Source organism: Falco peregrinus, chromosome 3 (genome assembly GCF_023634155.1).
Source record: "Falco peregrinus isolate bFalPer1 chromosome 3, bFalPer1.pri, whole genome shotgun sequence".
In the NCBI taxonomy this organism is placed as follows: Eukaryota; Metazoa; Chordata; class Aves; order Falconiformes; family Falconidae; genus Falco; species Falco peregrinus.
The window spans coordinates 120,728,279-120,748,185 of record NC_073723.1 but is presented as its reverse complement, the minus strand read 5'-3'; the positions used below and the strand labels follow the sequence as shown (position 1 = coordinate 120,748,185).

General features: G+C 54.2%; 2 protein-coding genes across 6 annotated transcripts in view; both read right to left on the bottom strand.

Moving 5' to 3' along the window:
* The window catches only part of EYA3 (EYA transcriptional coactivator and phosphatase 3), a 60,062-nt gene extending 58,891 nt beyond the window's left edge, over positions 1-1,171 (bottom strand). For all 5 annotated transcript variants that reach the window (XM_055798211.1, XM_055798214.1, XM_055798217.1 and 2 more), the window contains exon 1: positions 1,044-1,171. The gene's annotated coding sequence lies outside the window, so the exon portion shown is untranslated. The remainder of the gene's footprint in view (positions 1-1,043) is intronic.
* Positions 1,172-1,683: 512 nt separating this feature from the next.
* PTAFR (platelet activating factor receptor) lies at positions 1,684-12,973 on the bottom strand. The gene is made up of 3 exons (XM_055798226.1): positions 12,838-12,973; positions 9,081-9,272; positions 1,684-5,272 (listed from the first exon to the last, which is right to left on the bottom strand). Exon 3 carries the CDS (start codon positions 5,233-5,235, stop codon positions 4,153-4,155), a length of 1,083 nt encoding a protein of 360 aa, XP_055654201.1. The 5' UTR covers positions 5,236-5,272; positions 9,081-9,272; positions 12,838-12,973; the 3' UTR covers positions 1,684-4,152.
* Between the last annotated feature and the right edge of the window lie 6,934 nt (positions 12,974-19,907).

Below are 19,907 nucleotides of genomic sequence, written 5' to 3'. Positions count from 1 at the left end.
GGAAGAAGTATCGCACCACGAGGCAAAAGGAAAACCCCAGGCCACGGCAGGTAGAGCCGGCCAGGCCAGCAGCTCTGCAGGCCGAGGAGGCCACGATCCTCCCAAGTTTTTCACAGTGGCTTATTGTGAAAGCAGTGCCTTGAGGCACGTGAATTGCCACGAATCTCAACAAAACCTATCGAGTTCAGTATCACGAATTTAAGATGACCCACAACGACAAAACTGAAGGAAAGCAAACAACAGGGGCAGATAATGACAATCATCTTAATCATTATGGTTGACTTTTAATTGCCAGTTGGAAGCTGTTGCAGTACAGATTAAGGGCATCACAGAAACAGGAAAGCCAGCTCCATACCAAAAGCAAAGCCCACCAAGGCTTTTCTCCGTGATACTACAGCTATGCTGCATCGCGGGCCAGCTTCAGGCTGGAAACGATTTAGCCGAAAACGCCGGCACCGAACCGGTCCGGCACGCCGCGCCTCAGCGGGCTCCGCACGGCCGCGGCAGCTCGGCGCGGCGTTCCCAGCGCCGGGCGCGTCCAGCCGAGCGGCTGCGGATCCAACGCCGCCCGCCGAGCCCAGCCGGCCCCGGCCCAGCCTCCCGGGCTCGTCCGCGCAGGCTCCAGCAAGGGCCGGACCCGGCCCGCGGGGAGCGGCGCGGCCCCGGTAGCCGCCTCCTGCGGAGCGGCACGGCCCGAGCGGGGCTGCCCCGAGGCCGCCCGCCTGCCGCGGGCCCCGCCGAGGGTTCTGTCCCCGCACCCGCGCTGGGCGGCGCCTGCCTGCCCCCTCCGGCGGTCCCCCGGCGCCACCGGGCTGCAAGGCCCCGGGGACCGGAGCGGCGCCGCCCCCTCCCCCCCCAGCACCGGGCCGCGGCGCCGAGGGGCTGCGCGCGGGCGGGGGCCGGCACGCGCCGTCAGACACGCGCCCCCGCGGGCGGCGGGCTGGGAGCGGCGCCGGGGGCTCCGCGGGCGGCAGCGCGGCCGGGCCGGGAGAGGCCACGCGCGGCGCCTGTCGGTTCCCCCCTCCCCCGCGGCGGGCTCTTACCGAAAGGCGGCTCCGGCGCCGGGCCCGCGAGCACGTCCCGCAGCGGACATGGCAGCGGCGGCCCCGCGCCTCCTCGCCCCCGCCCGCCGCAGCCGTCCGGAAGCCGCGCGCTCGGCGACGGAAGTGACGCAGCCGCCCGAGGCCCGGGCCGGGATGGTGGCGGCGGGTGGAGGGCCGGGCCGAGCCGCGCCGGAGCCGGGGGGGGGGGGGGGCTGCAGCCGCCCTGTCTGGGCTGCGAGCGGCCGCCAGCCCCTGCGTCGGGGCGTTGCGGCGCTAACCGGGCGCTGGGGACAAGCTGCGGGGAGCGGGCGGGGGGTCCAGCGCCGGGCCCGGCTGCCTGCGGGGAGCGGCCCGTGGGCGCGGGCCGGCGGGCTCGGGGGCGGCCTCCTGGGGCTTTGGGGCGCTCGCGCAGGCTTTCAGAAGTTGCTCTCTCTGAAATGAACCCCTTTCCCCTTCCCTTGTAGCAGGTCAGGACTTGCTGAGTCTTTAATGTCACCTCTCCCGCGAGTTCACGTAGTGGTTCTAAAAAAACACCAAACTGAAGCTGTGTCAGCGGGTGCTGGGGCTTTTCCCTCCGGTGTAAATACAGAAGGATGAGAAAGTGGAAGAAGTTAAAGGGCAAAACACTCAGGGAACACACTTATTTAAAAGAACTTTTGTGGATCCATTTTATTGCAAAGTAAAGCAGACTAACACAACGTTGCATAAAACCAATAAAGTAATTTCTAGAACAGAAGTAGAAGCTCAGACTGGTTTTTTAGAAAGGCGTTGTTACTGACTTCCGTTACCACAACATAGCCTCCTGAAATGCCCTCGGCGCTTTTTCTCCACTTACCCTTTTCCTTAGATGCAAGTTTGCAATTGTTCTCTGAGCCCACACCAGCCTTACAGCTGTTTTCTGTGGAGTAAAGCATGTTACTTAGCCACAGTAAGTAGCCTGAACTGTAAACTCTGTTGCAAGCTTTCCTGGAATCAATAGAAGACCACGTGTTTTTGTGATTTCCAGCTAAAATCTGTTTCCATTTCCTCTAAGAATTGCCAGACTCCATCTGTTTAGTGCTTTGGGGTTGTGAAGCAGGAGAGCTCCATTCGCATCAGGTGGCAAGGGGAAAAAGGTAAGCTGCACCCCATCTGCCAGCTGCGAGCGCGCCTCAGCCAGAACACGCCACCTGGGGAAGGCAGAAATACAGAGGCAGGTTCCTCCAGCAAGTGGGATTTAGGCTTTTAAATTACAGAAGTTGCCCCCCTTGCTCTGTGCTGTGGTTCAGATCGCTGCAGATTCAGGGCAAAGCTTTGAACATGGCTGAGGAATTCTCTCTCTGCTAAGAGGTGCCAGCAGGTGTGCCTTCTGGGTGGTCATAACCGGAGCAGAGTCCAGGACCAGAAGGGAAATGAATTCATGCTGTAATCAGATTCTTTCCTCTGCCTGGCACAGGGCCCGGAGTGCAGGGCTGGTGCTGGCAGGTGGCATTAGAAACAGAAATGACTTGGTTCTTGTACTTATTTGCACCAGTAAGCATAAACGCTGCCTGAGGATCTTCAGGAGATAAATCTGAAGAACATGTTTCTCCACCAAATACAGGCAAAGTCTAACACAAATGTTGATCCTGTCTTTGGAAAGACTTGAGCCCATCTTTCACATTCTCTGGTGGGTGTAGGAAAGCTGCTGTGCTTGCATATGAATAATCAGTGTCACAGGTCAGATATGCTTTTCTTGTCATCAACCAGGCTCCCCTATGTAGTTTAGGGAACCAAAAACTGTTGTGAAAACAAGTGAGTTCCCTGCCCTGCCCAGTTTCCTATGCTGGATTGAGCAACTTGGGTCAGAAGAGGAACCTCAAGGGTCTCATGATTGGTAACAGAACTTGGCACCCACCCCTGGAAAACTACTTTGCCCTGGGCCCCAGCTGACTGCAGCCAGCCCTGAGTGAGGAGTCCCCAGCCCCTTGCAGCGCATGAATTACCTGTCTGTCAAAGGCCCTGGATCACTGTGCAGCGCTGATTTACTCAGAAAGTGGCCATGACCTGCCCTAATACTTCACTTGTGGGAGGCTATCAAGAACGAGGCAGCTTCATTTCTTCATAGCAGAAATAGAAATGCTGGGGGAAGGAATAACATACAGTTGCTTTCTACAGCTCTAATTTAAATAAATAAGAAAAGAAGATACCAAAGCATTTTAAGCTTTTTTTCTTCTTATCATAATGCCCATGCTGACAGTAATCTTCTGTTATCAGGAGCCTCCAAAGTGAGATTGGATTCCCACAGGTGCATGCAGTCAGCCAAAAATTACTAAACCGAGTGCAAGAGGCCACTGCTCTGCCAGTCGCGCTGTCGTACAAGAAGCCAGGGCAGACAGTAGTGCCCCTTGGACATACCTTGGACATATGGGGGCTGAGCCACTGCCACCTCTTCCTTTTCTTGCCTACTGCTCGCCTGATGCAAGAGCTGGGAGCAAAGGCAAACGTTTGTAATAGCTACTCCCAGACGCCTGTCAAGTACGGACCCCACAGATGACGCACATAGGTAAGAAGGGGTCAGAGGTGCAGATCTCTTTTTTGATGGCATTTGAGGAACTCCTTGGACTACACCCCTTCTAGCCACTCAAGCTTCTTCAGCTCAGACTGTCTTCAAAGAACTGTGCAAGCTGCCTTAAAAAGTCACTTGATGATACTAGCAGCCCAGTCTGTTCTCCCAGGTCTTTCTGAAGTCTCTTACAGGTCTGACCTTGGATTCTTCATGGGAGCTGGGCAGGCAAAAGACCAAGGACGGCGCTATCTGGGCTGACACAATGGAAAATTTGAGTGCACTTAGCTTCCAGCTGCTCACTGCAGAGACTCAATGACACATTTCTTTTACGTAAAAGCAGTCATCTGAGCTGTTCTCAGTGTGCATGAGAACATCAGCCCAGAGAGAAGGCACTTTTCTGCTAGCTTACTACAGGTTTCAGTTCTGCTAGTTGCATGTGGTAGAAGAAATGAGCATCCATTCTTCTGCCTGATGGGAAAAAGGAAGTGTAATATCCTGGTCCTCTGTTTTGCCCCTCAGTGCCTCCTCCTGAAAGATGAGTGACTAAGATGCATCTCAGTCTACAATCAGAACAAGGCTGAACTAGATCCTAATGGAGTCTTCTCGGTGGATGGTGCCCTCAATCACTGTGTCTGTGGTTTGCTTGGAGCATTTGCGACTCCCTTTCATGCTCTTCAGGTTTTCTGAAAGATGCTTCTGGAATTTCTTGGTGAGGAAGCAGTAGATGATAGGGTCCAACATGCAGTTGGTGCTCAAAAGGCACAGAGTCACCTGGTGAGCATCATTGAGTTGTTGGCGCAGCTGACAGTCTTCCTTCTTCCACTGCTCCAGCACAGTTAAGGTCCAGGGCAGGTGCACTATGTGATGAGGGACAAAGCTTATGACGAACACAGCCAGCACTGTGCAAACCATCCAGAGCGCTCTTTGCTTGACATGAGCACTCTTCCGTGGCTGCATTGATTTGGAGAACAGAGTCCTGATGATGATGATGTTCCAGCCTAGTATGAAAAGGAAAATGATATAGAAGAGGATACAGATGATGACATGAATGGCGAGAACAGCTGAAACACTGCCAGAAGAGCTGTAGTGCTCAAAGCACCGCGTGAAATTCTTTGAGTCCATCTCCTCCTGATTAGTATTGTTGTCAAAAAGGTAATACAAAGAGCTGCCCACTATTATGATCCAGATAGCCGCTGACAAGTAGATACCCCTTCTCTGGGTGGTAAACTGAGCAGCTTTGATGGGATTAGTCACAGCTTGGTAACGGTTATATGTGATGACCATCAGAAAGGCAACAGAAGAGTAGGTGTTAACAAAAAATAAACAGCCAGCCACATTACAGAGGAATTCAGGCATGATCCAGTCTCCGTGGTGGTGATAGTAAACAATCCACATTGGCATTGTAACCAAGAAGAGCAGGTCAGCCACTGTCAGGTTCACCATGAATATCTTGATTTCATTGAGTTTCTTGGTGGGGTAAATACGGCTGAAAATCCAGAGCACATAGCAGTTGGCAACAAAGCCCAGAATGAAAATGATGCTGTAGAAAACAGTGAAGAGGTTGTAGCGAAATTCAGAGTCTATGTGGCATGAAATGTAGGAATCAGCACTGCCTTCAGCACCACCTTTACCCTTTCCAGACATTGTGGTGCTGAGTGGGCACATCTGAAGGAGAATTTCCAGCTGCAGCTTTTCTTTTCACCTAAAAATATAAAGCATAAAACGAGCTGATTGGCATGCTGCCATTGCTAAGCCCAAATCCACCTCTCATCTTCAGCTGTCTGTGACCACAGGAGTTCTGCTCTGTGCCTTGGCTCAAGGTACAGACACCTGCCCTGTCCCCTTGGTCCTCTCTTTGATCCCATTTCCATGCCGTACTGGCACTTTTGTCTTCATCAAGCATTGTTTGCTGCCATGCAGATCTCTCACTAATCTCTAATCTCAAAAGATTTTTCTGCATGAGGGTTCTTAAATAAAATAATCTGCTACTCTGCTCCATCTCAAGATTTTTAATCCTTTACTATAAGCAAACAGGTTTCCAGCCCGCCACCGCTGTGGTTCCTCATGCTTTCTAATATGCCTAAATTTATTTTAACCTAGAAATTCCAGAAGTGAAAAAATATCTAGTAAAAATATCTGGTCACACTAATGCCATTTCCAGAGTTGCCCTCTACTTGTTGTTTTCTGACATTTTCCTGCTTACACTTGTGAGGATTGTATTTGGTTTTGGTTGCAGGCACCGTAGGATCTCACACTCGCTTCACAGGCCACCTGACCTCTCAATTTTTTTCCTTAGTGAATGATGTAAAAGGTGAGTCACTAATCCTAAAGGGTGAGGTTTTGTGGTACACTGCTGATTTTAACTACAGCTTCTCTCTCTTAAAATCTTGGCTGTTGTCTATCACGTCATCAATTTGAATTCAAGTTGTCATCAAACCCATCTGGCTTCCCCCCTGCCCCGCGCCTCCCGCCCGCCCCCCCTTTCTGCATCAAAGCCAGTGTCAGCAGCAGTTCTGTGCTTCCCTGTGGCGCTGGAGAGGCTGCTGGCACACACTGTCCCTAGAGAGATGCTTTTGGATTTGTAATATTACCAGTCCCTGCCTCAGTTAGTATTTCTTCATATCTTGCCTACAGTTTGGACATATAAAATTCCCGTATCATCAATACCGTACATGTTCTTGTCTCAGATTTACATGGACTGGGTCTAACCGCTTGCATGCTTTTACCATCCCGAGGACGTGCACCCCTGTTCTTGACTCCGGAACCAGCTCCCCGTCTGGCGCTGGGCAGGCACTCCTCTCTCCACGGCACAATCTCGCATAGCTGCTCGTTTTTGTCTCCTTCTTCCTTCCCCCTGGGCAGATAACTGACTGTAATGCAGGTAAAGCAGCCTGAGAGCCACCGGCAAGGACACTAGGTCGCTCGCTGATGGTAAACTTGCTGGGGTTTTAACCTAATTTGCAGAACATGGTGGTTTTCCTGGAGAGTGAGTGAGCTGTACCACCAGTCACGAAGCCCAAACTTCTTGTGCAAGTTACGGTGGGAATGCCGGGTGCTCGTGCTTGCCTCAGCTCTGCCAGCCCCGAAGCATTTTCCCAAAAAGACTTGCTGCCTCCTGAGAAGGCACCCTCCTGTCTTGACACTTTCTGGATCTTCCCCAGCAGCGTGCTAGTAGCATGAACCCACATCTCACCCGCTCTGGGTTGAGTGTCTCTTTGTGCCCATGTGCTGTTGGTTCCTCATTTATGCATTTGCACATCTGCAGTTTTCCTCTGCAAATGGGGAAGTCGGCTCTAACACAGAAAAGCTCTCCCTTTCTTCAGAAAACCCTGAAACCCCTTGGCACTTCTTTCCAGCTGCCAGGAGAGGAAGGCAATAGCCATCTTCCTGAGCTTGTTCCTCCTTACCCCTCACAGGTTCCCATAGGACATCACAACTACAGATGGCCAAACCTTGTCCTTGGATCTTCACAGGCTGCTGCGTGCTGGCCAGCACTGGGGTTTAGGTGTCTTTAAACTCAATCTTTTTCAGCTGTGTTCCATGTGAATTAACAAGTAGAGTGGCAGTAGTAGCAGTTGGCCAGGTGACACTTGTACCTGTCCTCTTTCACTTTGAGGTCTGTCACCCTGCTGAGAACCCACCAATCTCTAAAGGGTTCAGCTGGTGGCAGCCAGGAGGCGAGGATGCTCTGGGTTATGGCACCCTGGGCTCCGTCCACAGAGGTCTGGCACATCCCTGAGGAGTTACGTGTCACTCCCTGCTGCCCTGTGGAGAGGTCCCAGAGCAGGCAGGACACCACGTTCTGATCCCTGTTCTACCTGTGATCCATGCAGGACCCCAGGCAAGTCGTACTGGTCATCTCATGGATCTGTTTACACACCCTCATCTAGGTATTGAAAGTGGTAATTGTGACAACGTGGCCTTAAATAAAGGTCCGTGTCTAAGCCCAGCTCCCCCACCTGCTGAGGGACCATCTCTGGTAAGGACAGACATACACCAGTTAGAAGGGTTTGCATCGCTCAACTTGGGAGGGCACCTAGCAGATGCAGACACTCAGGAAAGGGGTAAAGGGGTGAGGCTGTGCAGGGGCAAGAGAAACTAGTGGGGAGCTCTGTATTTGATGTACTATTCTGATGTTAGAATATGAGGGGAAAAAAAGTCCTAATTACCTAAGATCATTTGAGAACTTAATTTTTTTTCAAATCTGCATCATAAACCCCCAGTGTTCTGGCTATCTGCCAACTTCAGCAAATGGTTTTGGTGCTTGTGGCTAGAATCTTTGCAATGAAAACTGCTCTATCGCTGTAGCACCAGACTTGAATATACCAAGAGTTGGGGACGGGGAGGAAGGAGATGCATCCCTCTAGCAGAATTCACGAGGAGGAGAGAAGCACCCACAGCCAATACGTAGGCACAACTGTTATTCACAAAGTCCCTTTAGAGTGTGCTGCAGGGCACTGTCTATCCACCTCTCCATTTCTGGTGCTGTACGTGGGCATGGCAGCCACCAAACTGCCCAGGAGCTCTGGTGAACTTTACTGGTGGGATCTTCAGGCCTGCCCATCAGCTGCCATATCTACCAGTTGGGTGGAAGGAAGAGCCAACTTGCAGATCTCCCTCCGCTGCAAACCCTTGCATAGGAGACGGGTTTGAGCTAAGGGGCTGGCGGTGTGATCTGGAGGGATGAATGCAAGGATGTGCTCTAAGTCCACGGGAAATCTCTGGCAGTGGTGGGCTGTGGGAGATGGCAGTGCCATCTCCTGACCCCAGCAGCACTTGGCAGAGCTCACCTATCTTTGCCTCAGCAGGCTGTGCAGTGCCAATGCCAGGGTCCTTCAGGGAATCACAGGAGAGTTGCTTTTCCCTTCTCGCTTGTCAAGCCAGATATTCTACAAATTACAGCTAGAAGACAGCATGGCACCATTCCCCACTAACTTTACCCAACACCCACTTCTTCTTCAGCCGGAGGAACTCAAGCTCACATCTCCCGTGTACTTGTGAGATGTCCTAAGCCCTAGACTCCGGAGCACCATACGGGGGATCTCACGCAGCCTCTCCTGTTGAAGTGGCTCCCCTTTGTATAAAACATGTAAATACTCTCCGTGCCAGCAGAAGGGAGAGCTGGCATGGTGGTCGGGGTGTGGGCGGGTGGGTGTGGGTCCTGCTCCCCGCTGCAGCAGGCTGCATTGCTTTACCAAACCCCCTGGCAACTCTAACCCCAGCCGCTCCTTGTGCATAGTACACCAGCCAATAACCCCAAGTGCTTTAAGTCATCAACTCCATTGGATGCAGAACTAGAGATGGAAGTAACCGGCTGTGCAGCAGAGCATGGCCGGGGCAACTGCGGACTCTGTTCCCAATCCACACTCCTTCCCATGGGCCATGCTCTTCCCATAAGGATCCACTGGCTCATGGCAGCAAGGTGCACAGACCACGTTAGCACAAGCTATGCCATCAGCAAGAGTATATTCCAAGAGGACTAGCAGTAATAAAGCGTATTTTCTGCTTACCACCATCAAAAGGATTCAGCACAGTATGTCCATCTTCAGCTTCAGTAGAGCAGTGGTGGGTGTTCTAATGAGGATGCTCAGTCTTCTTCCAGGTGTTATTTTCTCGGACCTGGAGCGGAAAGGTCTCCACACAGGCGGCTCTCAAGAACAGGACACCAGAATGGGAACAGTTGCAGCATGACTGCAGAGTCACTAGAGAAGAGGAAACGTGTGACATCAGCTCAAAGGAAATGAGAAATAAAATAAGCTGTAGAGGAAAGGCAATTAACCACAGTGAAGATCTGGAAAGTCCTTTAAGCTGTTTCCTCAAAGTATCTCTGCTCCTGATGATCCTGAAAGAGGGCAAAGTTGGGATTTTCCTGTAAAGGCAGAATAGGAACCCACCCCGTGTCCATGGTTAGACAGCATTTGAGCATCCCTCTTCCAAACAGATGAATGGCAGGAGCCAGAAGAGCTTTCACTTAAAAACTTTGAGGAAGGGAAGTGGTAGGAAACTCATATATCCCACGGACAGACTCATTCCCTAGCAGTCTCCTTCACACTCAGGTCGGGGCTAAACAGACCCAGGAATCCAGCCATCCCACGTCTCCTTTTGTCTTGGGGACCTTCAGTGGACACTGAGACACCACAGCATGGCAGGTCTTCACCTGGCCCATCTGCCTTCACATGATGACTGCCATTATTGGTGGCATCCTGAAGACCACTCATCACAGTGATGCAAATTGCGGGGGTGCCCAGGGAGACACCGGTGACAAGCAAAGCTGCACACACAGTCCCAGCTAAGCTATAAATCCCAAGCTGTAGCTCCCATGCTGATGGTTAACCTGCCCTTCATGCAGACACTGCTCTTACACCTGCACACAGCGCACATGTGAGCTTGGAGCATCTGCACCATGTCCTGCACAAACCTCACACCTGCAGACACCTGCAGGAACTGAAACACCGAGTCTGGTGCCTGGGTCAGTGTGAAACACATAGGGACGGAGCCACAAAGTCCGTCACCAGCACGCAGCGGTGCCTGAGCCTGCAACAAGGTTGCTGGGGAGCAACACGGGCCCAGGGGGAGCAGAAGAGGCCGGTCCACATTGGTGCTCCCTGGGAAGGCTGGCTCTCCTGGCTCTCTTCATGAAATGCTGCCCGTGGCAAGCAGCCCGTGGCAGGCCCTGGCCACCTCCGTGCTGTGAGGAGCAGCAGAGACCCCCACGGCGTGGTGTCACACCTTGGGAGAGCCACCGTGGGCAGCTGAGGGCTGCGTTCCCTGTGCCACACCATTTTCAGCTTTGCCTCAAATGCTCAGCTTAGGCCTTAAGCTACTGAGGTTCACAGAAATGCCCAGAACAACCGCTCGGTCACGTAGCTGGGCCTCTTGCCGGGCTTGCACTTGTCCACCTCTTAATTATCTGGGGAGTTCCCTTCCTCACCATCTCCATTTTCAGCTGTCGCGTTTAACGCATGAAAAGTAGAAGGGGACGCAGACTCAGTGCTCCCAGTACCAAGGCAATAGAGAAAGGGTGAGAACAGCCCCCTCCCAACCTCCCGAACTGCATTGTGTCCATTCTGCACTGACAGGTTCCCTTAACGCCCCCCACAGTGCCCACCACCAGCACTTCTCCCTCTCGCATCCCTTCCAGCCTGGGGACTCTGCTCCCCTGCTGCTGGGACTGCTGCCTGTTTCCAAGCGCGTAACTTTAAGTCCAGTATTAAGATGCATTTTGTTTGCAGTGGCCTTGCTTGTTAAGTGGTCCTAGCAGGTTCTGACTGCCCCGTTCTGAGTGATATTTACCTTTCTTCCAGTCTGGGGGATGCACACAAGGTCTGACAACCACTAAATGCCATGCAAGGCAAAGTTAAAAAAAAAGCAATTTTGAATATGCTTTTACTTTCATCAAGCAAACTTGCAATCTAATAAAAAAATAAATAAGCTTCTTTTACTATAACTGATTCCCATACGATGCTTTTAAGTAGCACTAACGGTACTTCAGGCTGTTGTACCAGGACGCTGGATCCTGGAGCAGCTCTTCCAAATGATGTTTTCCGGGGATGAATTCATGCACGCCGGCTGTGGCAGCGGGCTGCTTCCCTTGGTTCTGGCACCACATCAGCACCCTCATGGCAAGCGCACACCGCCGTGAGAGAGGCACACTGCCTCTTATGCACTGCCTGCCTCTGGCATGTTTCCTTGGGGGCATTTCCTTTTGAGATGGAGCCCGTTAGCAACATACGCACTTTTGATGGCCACATATAAATTTGCAGGTACCAGAAACACTCTGGGTTTCAAAAATGTAGTATTATAAGGAAATATTCAGAGGGGTCTTCCCAAGAGCAAACCCATACCGTATTAGTGGAGAAGAGCTCTCCGAGGAGTGCAGAGGAACGGCACTTTAGCTAACAGACTCCATGGGCACTGTCGACTGCCCTGTGCAGTGGCAAGCTGTGAACAAGGACAAGATGAAATACCAACATGGATCTTGCGAAAGCACCAGCCATCGCCACCAGGCTAAAAGTTGTGTGGTGCATGCAGCGCGCAGGAGCAGCACACGGCTGAGCAGGATCCCTGCCAGTCCTGGTCACCAGGATGCGTTTTGAAGTGCCAGGACAGGTCTGTGAAAGGACATGAAGTTCCTTTTGAGCCAGAGCAGCTGATGATCTGACGCTAGGCATTACTGTCTGCAAGTTTCCACTACTCATGTCACACCCTGTACACAATTTCCTTTTGCTTGTTGCAGGAAAGAAATACTAAACAAACCCCGTAGCTTTCCCCGGCGAGCGTTTCAGAGCCCAGCACAACAAGTCCCCACCTCATTACCAACAATGCAGGAATGCGACCCAGCGCTTGGGTTGCTCCGTGGAGAAGTACATCCACCGCAGCGGCCGAGAGCCCCTCCTGGGGCAGCGAGCAGAAACGCTTCCTGGTAGCCATTGCAAAGGCAGGGCAGAGCTTCTGCAGCTGGCGGTGCTGCCGGGACCCCCGGCCTGGCAGGGAAGGTCACGGCCGGGAGCTGCGGGGGCAATGGGGGCAGCAGGAGGGGGGCAGCTTTGGGCAGGTGGGGCCCGAGCCCAGCCCTGCCGCAGTGGGCACAGCGGTGGGATCTGTGGGCCACCGCGTCGGGTTTGCAGGCTGCAGCCCCAGGCTGCCGTAGCTCTGCTGGAGGGGAAAGCCGTGCTCCCACCGAGCTGCCCGGGGCCAGGTCACTCTGCTTGCGCTGCTCCAGGCTGCAGCACGTCACCTCCCAACAGCGGCTGCCTGCCCTCTGCCCCGTCCCCCTGCCCCAGCCGGGGAGGAGCAGGGGCCACACAGGAGTGGGATGAGGGACCTGGGCTCCTTGAGAGGCTCCAGGCATTGCCTCCTCTTCCTCACTCCAGTGGCAGGGCTCCTCACCTCGCTTCGCAGCATCCAAGCAAAGCTGGGGTTGTTCTTGCCACCCAGAGCTGGGACAGGACCCAGGTGAGGGCAGTCCCTATTGCCACAGCCCCAAGGGCGATGGCAGCGCTAGCCTGACTCATGCCATCATGATGCACCTCATCCCTGCTCGCTGGGCACAGGGAGCAAGGACGCGTCTGCCCGGCTCACCTGGACGGGAGGGCAAGGACGGCTCCAAAGTCCCTGGAGCTGTCTGAGATGTCACAGCTCAGAGATCCGGGGCGGACACACAGCCAGCCCGTGTCCCAAGACACCCAGACGCAAGAAAAGCCTGTGGAGCTGGGGGAGGGAGGCCAGCACCCTGGGGGAGCGCGCAGAAGGGAAAGAGCCTCTTACCTGAGGGCCACAGAGCACCTGGCCCAGCAGACGCCAGCCCGGCAGGTCCCGGCCGTGAGCAGGGTGAGCCACGGGCGCTCCTGCTCGGGAAGAGGCAGGGACGGAAGGACAGGACGGACGGAGGGTGAGGGTGCTGCGCTCCTCGCAGGTGAGTGACTCACTTCCCTCTTGGCACTTGCAACACGGCTCAGACATGCCCTGGCTGCGCCCTGGAGCCTGACACCAGCTCCTGCGGCCCTTCCGCAAGCAGGCGGCGGCAGGGAAACAGCAGCAGAGGCTCTGTCCTGGCCAAGGGCTTGTCACACTCCTGTGTCACCCGGAGCCACCCAGGCCTGAGCGGGGTGGCCCTGCCCCGCAGCAGCTCCAGGGCAGGGGTGCTCTCAGCTGCACCAGGGTCGCAGAGGTGGCCCGGGCTTGGCCAGGGGGCCCAGCACCCTCAGCAGATGCGTCCTCTGGGCCTCTTTCCTTCCAGATGATGGGACTGGGAGCCAGCACAGTGGTGAGAGCTCTTCAAATGCTTCCACTGGAGGTGGAGACTGGCTGCAGCTGAGCAAAGCGTCAGGATGAGACCACTTCGCTGCTTGAATCCCCACATGGGGAAACATCAGCCAGAGAACTACCCCCTGCCACCTCTGCAGCATTATAAACCTCCCTCAGCTCTTGTGCTCCTTCAGCCTGAGAAGAAAGGGGAGACAGACACATGGGGGACCCACCACCTCTTGCCACCGAAGTCCCAGGGCAGCAGCTCTGACATTGCTCTGCTCGGGTTTCACATGGGATGGTGGCACTGGCATCACTTAAGTCACGGGAATAACATCCGTCTGAGTCACTTGTGTTATAACAAGAAATCACATGTGTTTCTGTCTGCTCCCGTTATTCACTGTTGGCTGTTTAACCAGGAAATGTTGGGTTTTCTTTGTTGTTAAGAACCGGCACTGGTTTCTACAAGGATGGAGGTGTGAGGTTTCTGAGCCAGCCCTGAAGGACCAGGCAATCACAACTCGTCGACGCGCATTGGAAGCCCACTGGAGCAGGCGCGCAGCCCGCACTGCTATCGGAAGGCTCTGGCTATTTGCACGTCCCATAGTTCCCATCTAAGCCTGCCAGACACCCACTGCAGCATGCAGAGCTGCAGCAAACACCCTGGTTTCCCAACCAAACAGCAAAGCTGCACCAGTTTAACCACAGCCTTTCTCAACAGAGAAGGTTGCCAGCATGCTCTCGTGAATCAGGGGAGTTCGCTATGCTAGGAGGAGCATGGCCAGCAGAATGAGGTCAGTTAATAGCCCTCTGCTTGGTACTGGTGATGCTGCTCCTGGAACAGCACGTGCAACTCAAAAGGGACGTGGAGAACTGGAGCGGCACTGGCAGAGAACTGCCACCAAGCCTGAGCCCTGGGGCACGTCTGACAGAGGGAGCTGAGCCGGGAGAGCCCGGAGGCGAGGGGTGTCTGATCCCTACCTGCCGCTGTTGGAAGGGCGGCTGCGAAGGAGACGGAAGCAAACTCTTCTCAGTAGTGGCAAATGGTGTGGCAACGGGCAACAGGCACAAACTGGGGTGCAGGACAGTCAGGATGGACACTGGTGAAATATTTTCACTAGAAGGGCTGTGCAGCCGCAGAGGCCAGGGGTCTCATCCTCACCATTTGGGTAGATGCAGCCATAGCTGACCTCACCTAGCGCCAGTGACAGCCCCACTTCCCACACAAGGCCGAAATAAAGACCAGCAGAGATCAGCTCTGCCATTTGAACCGCAACAATTGCATTGGCCTATGTGCCGGTGTCATTTGCCTTTACAGGTGCTCTCCACGACATCAAAACGCGCTCCTTCAAACCCTGTTCCACTTGGTAAAACTGTTACAAAAGTGCCCAGGCCAGGCCCGACAGCATTTGAAAAGGAAGCGATTTGACCAGACGCGAGAAGATGGGTGCCACATGAATCCTATCGATTATTTTTCAGGCTACATCGTGTTTGCTTCAGTGTGAATCCGGTAGTAGCTGTGACGCAGGGGACTTTGCAACTTCATGTTAATTTTAATGCTGTGTCTGGACTTCCCTGGTGCTGCAGGACAACTGAATACCCCAGAAAGGGAACACGAATGAAGCAAGTGGCCAGGAGGACAGTAATGGAGGCGAGTCCATTTCAGTGGCACTGCACAGGCTGAGGCACAGACCTCCTGCTACAAAGGGAAGACCTCATTGCCCTGAAGCATGTGTCCGTTCTTGCCCTGGGAGCCCCAAGTCCTCTGGCTGGTGTGACAGGGAGGCTTCCCAGTGGGAAAGCTGCCAAGCCTCCGTAGCATCAGGCAGCTCAGCTACATCCTACATCTACCTAAAGCGCGCACGGTGCTCACTGCGGCGCTGAGATCAGAGTGGGAGAGACGGGACCCCAGCCTAGAGGAGCAGCACTCCCAAACCATCTGCCCATTTTGTGCACAACATGAAGCCAGGGCTGTGGGAGCTTCAGCTTCCAAGAAGCAAAAGGAGTTTGCCCCTGGGGCTGAAGGCAGGGGAGCCCCAGCAGCAGCAGCGGCTGGGAAAGGCAAAAGCAAGAGGGTTCCAAAGGCAGCGGTGCAGCCCCGCATGCGGCCAGGCCCAGGCGTGCTGCGCTGGCGCACAACACAAGGACTGATGCCCATTTCTGCTGGTGAGCTGTAGAGCTCCGCTGCCCAGGCAGGCGAGGGCTTGCTCACACTGCGGCTTGCACGAGGCCAAGGAAGCCAAGACAGCCCCTTCGCCCCGGATAACACCCTGCAGCCGCCCAGCTCTTCCTGAGGGAAACTCCCTACAGTAAGGCCAACCTCTCGGAGCGTCTCTCCTGTTTCAGTTGTTTTAAGAGGGCAGAGAAAGACCAGCAAAAGAAACTCATCTGGAAGAAGACGAGAGCACAAGCCCTTGGTCTCCCCCACCTGGGTCCCTCTAAACAGTGCTACACTGGCTGTAGTTAATCCCCCAGAACTAGTTATGGTTCTGAAATACAAATCACATAGAGAAAAAGGGTTGTTACCACCCAGGAGACGGGGTGGACAGCTAATTTAAAGCACATCACTCTGTTTGCCAAACTGAGATAAATGTTAAGTAACACACTGGTTTATGTCTTATCAAGAACAGACCTTATCTCTGGCTGATCTCCCAGGCTTTCTACAGCTGCCGTGACTTGGTCTAGCCTTTACTGAATGGTTTTTCTACCCGTGAAATCTAGCTAATTGGGTGAATATCTGGTGAAATACAGACCTAGGCTTGTCTACATGCTCAGGGGACCCTCTGTTCTCATCCCTGGACCACACAGCGGCACCAGACAGGAAGGTCCTGCACCCTGTCCCCCTTAATCCACAAGTGAGTAGGGTTCTGCTGCAGTTTCCCCTTTTTTTTAATCTTCAGACACATGAAACCAAGTAACTTGCAAAGGTCCCTTCCTGCCCCACCGCACTGGTGCTGAACACAGGGTACGCCCTTGCAATTGCATGTGAAGGGGAAGGCAACCTCGCTGCCAGAACGGAGCCAAGAGCTGCAGGAGCGATCCCTGGACTCCCAGAAAGCAGCAAGGAGCCGGGCTCTGGTAGTCTCCCATGTAGATTCCATGGGAACTGGACAAGAGGACAAGAAAACCAAAGCTAAGATCCTACTGTAGCCATCTGGTACCTTTCCTCCTTCCACAAGAAAAAAGATTACTCTTTATTCCCACTGATGTATTTTCTTGTCCTGCATATTGAGGACAGGTATTGGAGTCTACGAAGACCACTGACCCAAAAAAGCTCCAAAAATGAAGGAGGCCTAGAGATCTCAATCTCTACAACATCTCCATCTCTTGAAATTAAACAACGTTTCATTCAACCCATCCCACCACCCTGGCATGCCTCGCAGAGGCCAGGCAACAGCCCAGCCTGTGTCTGTGGGGGCCAAGCTGTGCGTTCACTTATTTCCATCCAGGCGATTCAGAGCAGTTTGCTTTTACAAAGCCTGAATACAAGAATCAAAATTAACCTCCCAGGTTCCCTCCCGTGGAGCCAAGAAGTATCTAGTAAAGGGCCAGGTACTTCACGCTGCTACAGCCTGTCGGGCAGATGGGAAGCTTCAGAGGACTTGGCTGAGTAGATAAGACAGGAGAAATACTGCATATGCAGACACAGAAGCGTATCATAGGCAGGACAGGAAGAAAAGGAAACAGGAACAGCTACATTGAGAATGAAACAGCATTGTTATAAGCTACACATTTTGCTGCCCCAACCAAGTTGTGGAAAAAAACAACTCTGACTGCAGAAGCCCATAGGAGCAGGACTTTGTTCGCTTTGCTCATAGGCTGCACTCCGCGAAAGCCAGTGGTAAGCAACTCCACCGGTCAAGTTCTCCTAAAACCGCACATCTCTGAGAAGCAGAAACAGAAGCATTACTCTTACAAACATTTCAAGTTCTCATAGGACTCATCCTGAGCTACCTGGAAAGAATGTAAAGATCTCAAAGGTCAGTACCATCGGTCAGCAAAGCCATTACACCATCTGAACAAAAGGAAAGACTTTGGCACTAGGGTGACTGGGACAGATCTCTCAGCTAGAAATACTGTGACAGGGGAACAAGAGGCAGGCGAGTCAGAGGGACAGCACGTCCTCTGGGCAAGGCTGCACTTAGAAATACTCCAGTCATTGTGCACATCCAGGTCAACAAGGCTCCCAAAATGCGCAGGCGCACGTACGGAGCCCCCGGTAGGATCAACCCCTACATGAGCTCTCCCTGACACATGGAGATTCACCCGAGCTACTGCCCAGCACTGCTGATGTCTTACAGCCAGGAAGCAGAGGAGATTGCATCCCAGACAGCACCACAAAAGTTAACTGACATCTTCCCCAGAACAAATGTGGCTAATTGTTGCCTTGGCAAGGAATTTGTGTCCTAACAACACGTTCCCAGTTAAAGGAGGATCAGGCTCTGCCAACAGAAAGGAATTTCAGCGCCTGAACAGAGCAGTGCTATGCAGTTCAGTGTCTCCCAGGCCTGTCAGCCCACCTTGGTCTGCTTCTAGTTAATGTTTGGCTCTTGTGTGCCACCCAGGCATCGCTGATGTGTTATTTTTTAAGCTATGTTTTGCCCCTTCAGTTTCAGCTCAAGCTAACTACCTAGCAGGACAAAAACGGTAAGGAAACTGTATTCCTGTGTTTACACAGAACATAGGAACTGTATTCTACTGTTCTAAGAGCCAGTTAATATATAAAACACCAAAATATCTTTGTTTTAATAGGGAAGGATGTTTCACTTTACATCTGGTTACAGAGACCAGCGCATGAGAGGAACAGTAGAAATGAAGGCAAGTGGAGAGCACCAGCCACATTTCAGCAGATCCATCTAAGCCCTGGGCGCTGTCAGGAAGCACTTACCCTCCCTGGGAGCTGCTTTTCCTGCACAAATCTATTCAGTAACACAACAACGCTATCACGTCGCTTCCTCCCTAGCAGGCAGAAATAGAAGGCAATTAATCAAAACTTCGAGTTGAGACACGAGAAGATGGAGGACCTCTTCAGGGACAGCACAACCAACTTTTCTGAAGAGAGACCTCACCAACGCCTGAGACACAACGAGCAGTACGAAGGACGGCGCTCATTTGAAGGGGAGGGCACATTAGACAGCAAGTCCAAGTGAAAGGAGCTGGCTAACGGCAACGAGAAGAAAAGCAGCAACAGCATGGAGGCAGCTACCCACAGAACCCAAGTACGGGGATGGCCATCAGGGCAGACTGGAAGAGTCTGCAGAAAGGGCTCCAGAGGAGTCTGCCAGGCACATGTGAATCTGTAGTATTCTCTGAACACCTTCAAACAGCTGAGAACCTCGTTCTGAGGAGTTAACTCCTAACAGGTGCTCAAGTCACAGAACCCTTTAAGTTAGAAAAATCCTTTGAGATCAAGTCCAGCCGTTGCCCCAGCACTGCCGAGCCCACCACCGGCCCATGTCCCCAAGCACCGCATCTACGTGGCTTTTCAGCACCCCCGGGGATGGTGACACCTCCCCCCCCCCCCAGCTCCCTGAGCAGCCTGTGCCAGTGCCTGGCCGCCCCCTCGGTGAAGAAATGTTTCCCAACACCCGATCTGACCCCCCCGGTGCAGCCTGAGCCCGTTTCCCCTTGTCCTGTCGCTTGTCGGCTGGGAGGAGACCGACCCCCCCTGCCTACACCCTCCTGTCCGGGAGCTGCAGGGAGCGATCAGGCCCCCCGAGCCCCCTCCTCTCCAGGCCGACCCCCCCCAGCCACCCCAGCCCCCTGCCCGGCTCTGGACACGCTCCAGCCCCTCTGCGTCCCTCTGCCCGTGAGGGGCCCAACGCTGAGCCCAGGGGCGCGGGGCGGCCCCGCAGCGCCGAGCACGGGGGGACGGGCGCTGCCCTGGTCCGGCTCTTCCGGACACAAGCCGCGATGCTGCCGGCCTCCCTGGGCACCTGGGCACCCTGCTGAAGCGGACACAAGCCGCGATGCTGCCGGCCTCCCTGGGCACCCTGCTGGCTCGTGTTCAGCGGCCGCCAGCCAGCCCCCCCAGAACGCTGCGGGAGATGGTGCAAGGGCCTCGCCACGGCCCAGGCAAACACCCACCGCCTGTCCCTCAGCCCTAAGTGGGTCACCGGGCTGCAGCAGGAGATCGGGTTCCTCAGGCAGGACCTGCCTTTCACAAACCCGCGCTGGCAGGGCTGACGCCCGGCCGTCCTGCACGTGCCGCATGAAGGCACTCGGGACCTTCTGCTCCACGAGCTTCCCCAGCACCCAGGGCAGGCTGACAGCCTGCCATTCCCCGGACCCTCCTCCCAGCCCTTGCGCAGGTGGGTGTCACACTGGCTCAGCCCCAGCCTGCTGGGAGCCCCCCGGTCAGCCCAGACGCTCATCAGTGATGGAGAGCGGCTCGGCGAGCTGCTCCGCCAGCTCCCGCGGTACCCCGGGACGGTACCCTGGGCTGGGTCCCCTGGCCCCAGACACCGCTCCGTGTGTCTTGGTGCTGCAGCAGGTTGCTGGCTGATTCCTCCTGGACCGTGGCGGCTGCATTCTGCTTCCCATCCCCGTTTTCCAGCGCAGGGGGATGGGGACCTGGAAGGAAGCTGGTG

Bases quoted from the DNA above. Each gene is read 5' to 3' on its own strand.
- PTAFR (XM_055798226.1), bottom strand. From the start codon at position 5,235: ATGTGCCCACTCAGCACCACAATGTCTGGAAAGGGTAAAGGTGGTGCT.